General features: G+C 43.4%; 1 protein-coding gene across 1 annotated transcript; it reads left to right on the top strand.

Annotated features, from left to right (window-relative positions):
* Positions 1 to 2,300: 2,300 nt before the first annotated feature.
* Positions 2,301 to 6,259, top strand: LOC148100025 (uridine 5'-monophosphate synthase-like). The gene is made up of 10 exons (XM_087850417.1): positions 2,301 to 2,778; positions 3,243 to 3,396; positions 3,741 to 3,865; positions 3,975 to 4,153; positions 4,263 to 4,354; positions 4,492 to 4,652; positions 4,738 to 4,855; positions 4,952 to 5,127; positions 5,217 to 5,331; positions 5,770 to 6,259. Exons 1-10 carry the CDS (start codon positions 2,629 to 2,631, stop codon positions 5,946 to 5,948), a joined length of 1,449 nt encoding a protein of 482 aa, XP_087706543.1. The 5' UTR covers positions 2,301 to 2,628; the 3' UTR covers positions 5,949 to 6,259.
* Positions 6,260 to 7,144: the final 885 nt, after the last annotated feature.

The following is a 7,144-nucleotide window of genomic DNA, read 5'->3' on the forward strand; positions in this document are numbered from 1 at the left end:
GACGTTTTGGCAGGAAAGACATCAGCACCAAGGAAATTGCTTATCCCATCAGTCTGGGAAGGTTCATGAGGTCATTTCCACACAATTTGGAGTTCATTATTCTAATGTCAGAAAAATTATTTACAAGTGGAAAACATTTCAGACAGTTACTTATCTTCTCTGTGGATGCCCCAGCATATTCACCTCAAGGTCAGTCAATAATTTAAGAGCTACATTTCAGACGCTACAGGCCTCAGTTAATGTGGTAAATATTAAAGTTCATAACATCACAGTTAGAAAAACACCGAAGAAGTATGACTAAGGAAGAAAGACTAAAACAAATATGGGAGCACAGTTTAGTTGTATCTGAACAAATGACAACACTTTGTCAACTGTCAAGCAGAGCCCTTAACAATAATCACCAGTGATGAATTATTCCAGCAATCAGTGTGTTCACATTGCATGATCATGTTATAACAAATTCTGCTTTTTCTTATGATATATCGTTTGAATGACTAGTGATTCAGAAGTCACTGTATGTTCAAAATAATATTCCTGATTTTTTTAAAGAGTTGCACAAACCTTAATGAAATTAAGCAACGCTGTAAAGAAGAGAGGACTACAATTCCTGCATAATGAAGTTGCTGCTGAAGGTACACTGCAGGAGCACTTTCTTTTTTCCGTTACTGTAGGTTGTGTTTGGGATGTCGTAATATGACATAACACTAGTGACTTTTTCTGGCATGAATTTTGTCTTATATTCTCATTTGCTCATTTTTTGCATGTTACAGTCCTAGATCATAATGACTTTATCTAAATTCTACTTTACTATTTCAAAGTTACACATTTCCATATTATGACAGTTGCTCTTTTGAACAACTTTTTCGTTGCCATTTAGTCTAACACAGGGGTGTCAAACTTAAATGAGCTGTGGGCCACTGCTGGCACTCTCATCTCAATGGAGGGCCACTTTAGTGTTCAAGTAGTACAAAAAACCCAAACAAACGAACAAGAAAACACCAACAAATATTTCTGAAAATGTAGTGTTTTGTTTGTTTTTTATTTCAAATATTGTATAACAAAACAAAACTGCAAACGTGAACACAAATTTTGTTTTCTCACTCTTTAAAATGTACACATTAGTTTTTGACTGCTAGTGAAAATTGTTTTCTTTACAAATTAGTATGTTGTTCTGTGTGCTGTTCTGTAATATAGCCACAATTATTTATGGGATCTATAAAAATGATGTAAACACATTTTCTTATTGTCAGAGACTCGATGACCATGATTGAAAGTAAAACGAGGAAATGACATACTCTGAGGCTACCTTCCTAGTGCTGCACAGGTTTCATACGTTTGTTGAAAGGGGCTTATGAGTGAGAGCAGAGAGGGGACAAGCACACCGGTGGCCTTTGGTTCAGATTTCAAGAAAGTTCCATCCTTGGCTTTAAACTGTCATCTAATTAAAAACATTGTGGCTAATATCACATTAGGGTAAATTTGCCAGCAGTTTGTTGTCTCCGGCTAACATTGCGCCTTGTGAAACCAGTTTTATGACCTCTGTCAGTTTTCTCTTTGAGACATTTTCATGAGAACAGTATGGAGCTTTCCACCGTTCACCATTCTTGATACTTCTTTCCTCTGTGGTCTCCATTGCTACAAAGTGGTATTGGATGTGATCTGATTTGTTAAACACCATTTCTCTCTTTCTCTCTGTCTCACACACACACACACACACACACACACACACACACACACACACAACAAAAGAGAGGGAGAGATTCATAACCTCTCACTTGCGTTTCATACTTTTTGTTAGAAAAAAATCAAATTGTTACATGCGTAAATTTATACACCATGTCAGAAATCTGCACTGTCATGAACAAAAACCAGTTAAACCTAATCTTTCATGATTTGCTGAGTCAACCCTCTGAGGTCCAAAACATAACTGGCCATTTTTGATTTTACATTTGTATTTCACCTTTAAATTGTTTTATTTTATTGTTTCCCTGCCATGCTTGGTATCATTCTTTATAGCTCAACCTCATGTGTCTGAATTTAGTTGTTTTTTCATTGACATACTGTATTAATGCAACTGATCAGAAATCACACAAAAAACATAAAATCCTAGTCTTTTTTCTTTTTACTGTAAAACCCACAGATGTGTTGAGTAAATTATTTCGATAACTTGAAATGCAAATATAAATTGTACATTTTGAAAACGTGCACACATTTTGTAAACATATACAACTGAGGTCGGTGCTTTTATTTTGAAGGGCTGTACCGCTGACGCGGGTATTTAGTTCCGGTTAGGGCGTACTTTTCTCATCCATACATCTTCTGGATGTGCTGGAGCCTATCACAGCTAAGAGGCTGGACCGCAGCCTGTCGCAACGTTATTTATTCGAGTCTTCATTTTTGAACTTTCACAAACAACGATTCTTTCTACCGGGCTTCTTCACGTTTCTTCACTGAGCTACGCGACATTTGATCTGTAAACATTAAACGCTCTTAAAACGGACATTGACGCTTTTATTCTGAAAGGTTTAGCGGAAGTGTTTGTGTTACCGTAACTGCGGTACCGCGAACTGGACGAGCAAGTTTTGAGGACGAGTGAAAGTCCAGCGGAAGCTCGTAGATACGAAAAGAATGGACGGCGCTTCAATTGATAGTTTAATCCTGAAGCTCCACGACGTGAACGGAGTGAAGTTCGGGGAATACAAGCTGAAGAGCGGCCTGATGACACCCATTTATATCGACCTGAGGGTGCTCGTGTCCCACCCCGCGCTCATGAACCAGGTAACACGTGCTATCTTCGTGACTGCAGAACAGAACAGCTTAAAGCGATACCGGACACATGAAACGTCTGCTGGATGCAGTATCTGTGTAGGCACTCGTCAGTTCCTGTGTAATATTCATACTCACGTGGTTTATTTCACAGTAATGTAGCAGACACAATGACTGAGTTTCAGGGATCAACTCCTTTCACGGAAAATAGCAGTTAAAACAGATAAAACTGGACCTCTCACCAGCTAATCTCTCACTCCAGCCTCAATAATCGTTACAGGAATCTGCAGCTTTCTGAAGCTCTTCAGGTCACTCAGGACAAGATAAGGATGAGCGTTTCAAACCATTCAGCTTTAAACAGCTGTATCAGCTTTTTAATTAACATTTTATTAGAAGTTCATCATCTGCAACACATCACTCTAAACTCTGATCTTTTTTTCTGACAACAGACCCAAACTACTGTTTTTTACTTCCAGGTGGCAAATCTCATCTACCAGCGAGTGCAGGAAGAGGGTCTGCAGTTCGACTCTGTGTGTGGGGTTCCTTACACAGCCTTGCCTTTGGCCACAATCATCTGCTCACAACATGAACTGCCCATGCTCATCAGGCGGAAGGAGGCCAAGGACTATGGTGAGCCGCTCTCAGCTGATCAGGTTTTCAAAAGAATAAAAAATGCTGCCACTACAGGCTCTGATTAAACTTGCTGTCCAGATGTTTGAAAAAGCTGAAGCCTCGGGCAGTACCCCCACTGAGGTGTGCATGAATACACAGGTGTCCAGTGTAGGCAGACATTAAACTGTTTGAAATCCCAGTTCAATGGTGCAGAACCTGCGTAAACCAAACCTTAAAAACAAAATGCAAAGCAGGAAAGTGCGTGCTTCATCTAGCATGCTATATTGTTGGTTAATAGTTCATAGTTTGAGAATTACTGTAAGTTTGTCCTTCAGTATTTGCCTTCTGTAACTCTGCTTCAGGAACCAAACGGCTGGTGGAGGGGTCGTTCCGTCAGGGGGACACATGCCTGATCATTGAGGACACGGTGACCAGCGGCACCAGCATCCTGGAGACTGCTGAAGTGCTCTACAAAGAGGGACTGAAGGTCCAGAGTCTAACGTTACAGTAAAGATAATAATATCATAGTTACGCTGTACTGATGTCATCAAGAGCAGCAGTACACAAGAATGACCTCTGACATGTTTTTATTCAAGGTGACGGATGCAGTTGTACTAATGGACAGAGAGCAAGGTGGCGTGGAGATGTTGGCATCAAAGGGAATCAAGCTCCATCCCGTCATCTCCATATCTCAGCTGCTCCGTGTGCTGCAGGCAGCCGAACCCATCGACGCCCAGAGTGTCCTCGAGTTCATCCGGGACAACAACACTTTCAGGTACAACTCTCCAGAATTTTCCCCCCAGTGTAGCTGGTGTGTTTGCTTGCATTACGCTACAATCTAGAAACAAAAAATCGGTGAAACTGTCACCTTGACTCACTCTCAGGCCCAAGAATGGCACAGACTCTCCAGCCAGCAAGAAGCTGTGTGTGGAACAGAAGCTGGAGCTCAGTTATTCAGAAAGAGCCAAGTTACCAAGTATGTAGAACTTAAATTATTTAGTTATTTCATGTCAAAGCAGAGACTGGTGGTGTTTTCATTGAGCTCCACACACATGCTGTGGACTGCTCTTGCTCTTTTCTTTTCTCATTTTCTGTTCTTTCTGTTGTCTGCAGACATTCATCCTCTATCATCAAAGCTGCTGAAGATTATGGAGGACAAACGGTCCAATCTTTGTGTGTCTGCTGATGTAACCAGCAGCGAGGAGCTGCTCCAGCTGGCCGAGTCGCTCGGTCCAAAGATCTGCATGCTGAAGACCCATGTAGACATCCTCCAGGTACAGCAGGATCAACTAAAACCTCAAATCTGTACATGCAACAAACAAACTGATGTTTAGTTTTTTTTTCCATATGTGTTAACAGGACTACACATTAGCCTTTATTCAGAAAATGCAGGCCTTGGCAGAAAAGCACAACTTTCTTATCTTTGAAGATCGCAAGTTCGCTGACATCGGGAACACAGTCAAGCATCAGTATGAGGGTGAGACGGTTTCACGTTCTTTTGGTCGTGTAAATTCAAAGTAACTTAAAAATGTCTCCAAAGTAGTCGAACGCTGTGATCTTGTCTTTTCTCCAGGTGGTTTGTACCAGATTTCATCGTGGTCCCACATAGTGAATGCCCACGCAGTGCCGGGGCCGGGAGTGGTGAAAGGTCTGAGCGCTGTAGGGAAGCCTCTGGCCCGAGGCTGTTTGCTCATAGCTCAGATGAGCTCCCAGGGATCTCTGGCTACTGGTGAATACACGAAGGCTGTGGTGAGCTCATTTCTGTGTGCTCTTCTTCTAAATTTGTTTACATGTGCTTTGTGTTCTTTTCAGTTTACAGCTGTTTTGTGTTTTCATAGGTACAAATGGCAGAGGAGCACTCGGACTTTGTGATTGGGTTTATCTGTGGCACTAAGCTCACAGAGAGGCCAGAGTTCATCCACATGACCCCCGGGGTGCAGATGCAGGCTGGAGGTAAGTGTGACAGCTTTCACTGAACTTTGAGCTGACGTTTCTTTGTTTATCATCATTTTCTTCACTTATATTCATCATACTAAAAGAACTACGAAGTGAGTTGTGAATGCAGTGTCTATATGAAATCCACCCTACTGAAGATACATGGATACACTCAGTGTTACATCCCTTGTTGTTGTAACCCGAGGATCACACATGTCCCAACAGGAGATTCAGAGAGTTGTGTTAACTCGTTCGAGGTTTTTATAAAGTTCAGGCCAAACTGCACCTCATGCAGCCTTGCACTCTGCTTTATGGTGCCATGACTCATTTCTAACACAGGGTGGTGCTATAGTACATGAAACTGGTGCTGCCCCTGCTATTGCTGATCTCCCAAAGTCTGTATCAGTCTCCTCTAAACCTATTTTCCCTTCTCTCGGTCTCCCTCCCCCCTTACAGGAGATTTGCTGGGCCAGCAGTACACCACTCCAGAGGAAGTTGTCTACAGCAAAGCCTCTGATGTCATCATCGTGGGACGAGGCATTTTGGCAGCCTCTGATAGGGTGGAAGCTGCAGAGTTGTACAGGAAGTCGGGCTGGGATGCTTACAGAAAGAGAGTGGGCCAGAGCAGCATCTAAGTAACTCTCTGACTCGAGTTTCAGAGTGCACCTGTAACGAGGACCTGTGCCGTGATCAGAGTGTTTTGAAGGCAGCGTGTAATTATGCACACCGTTTACTTCAGGTATCACTGCCACATCAGTGTGCAACACTACAGTGTGCATTTTACTGTTGATCTGCTGCTTTAAATGTTTTTGATTCATTCCTTTAAATTTGTTGCACAACTTGAACTGATTTCTGATCAGGTTTCAGTAGTTGGTTTTAAATAATGGATTGAGGTAATTCCTCCGGTCTGAGTACTGCAGTGACAATTTCAAAATGGAGATTCACTTAAAATCCCTTAAGTCCCTACCCTCACCTATGGCCACGAGCTGTGGGTAGTGACCGAAAGGACGAGATCGCGGATACAAGCGGCGGAAATGAGCTTCCTCCGAAGGGTGGCTGGCATCTCCCTTAGAGATAGGGTGAGAAGTTCGGCTATCCGGGAGGGGCTCAGAGTAGAGCCGCTGCTGCTCCACATCGAAAGGACCCAGCTGAGGTGGTTTGGGCATCTGACAAGGATGCCCCCTGGGCGCCTCCTGGGTGAGGTGTTCCAGGCATGTCCCACCGGGAGGAGGCCCCGGGGCAGACCCAGGACACGCTGGAGAGATTATATCTCTCGGCTGGCCTGGGAACGCCTTGGTGTTCCCCCGGATGAGCTGGAGGAGGTGGCTGGGGAGAGGGAGGTCTGGGCCTCTTTGCTTAGGCTGCTGCCCCCGCGACCCGGCCCCGGATAAAGCGGATGAAGATGGATGGATGGATAGATTCACTTAAAATAGTGCAGGATGTCTCTTACAGCACGAAAAAGACCACATCGTGTTGCTCTGTCTATGTCACAGAACCACCACCCTTGCATGCTAGTGCTAAAACACTAGATAAAAATGCTAGAATATTTTGTGGGGGTGGTGTGACTGTGAGCTCTGTCTCTTGTGTTTGAATCACCAGCCAGCAGGGGGCTCTGTTTGGGGTTTGTTCGTTCTTTCTGGGCTTCCAGGGGTTCTCTCAGACTTCCTCCCGCACTCCACAAACTTGGGATACCCTCCAATCCCTGCGTGACCCTGAATTGGATCGGTGGAAGAAGAAGAAGGACACTGTAATATTTCAAGCATCAAGTTCAGGGCATTTTTAATTCACAGAAATTCTTCATTAGTCTTCACGTGTTCACAAACAGCGTAAA

This window comes from Neolamprologus brichardi, chromosome 13 (genome assembly GCF_056152115.1).
Source record: "Neolamprologus brichardi isolate AB-2024 chromosome 13, ASM5615211v1, whole genome shotgun sequence".
In the NCBI taxonomy this organism is placed as follows: domain Eukaryota; kingdom Metazoa; phylum Chordata; class Actinopteri; order Cichliformes; family Cichlidae; genus Neolamprologus; species Neolamprologus brichardi.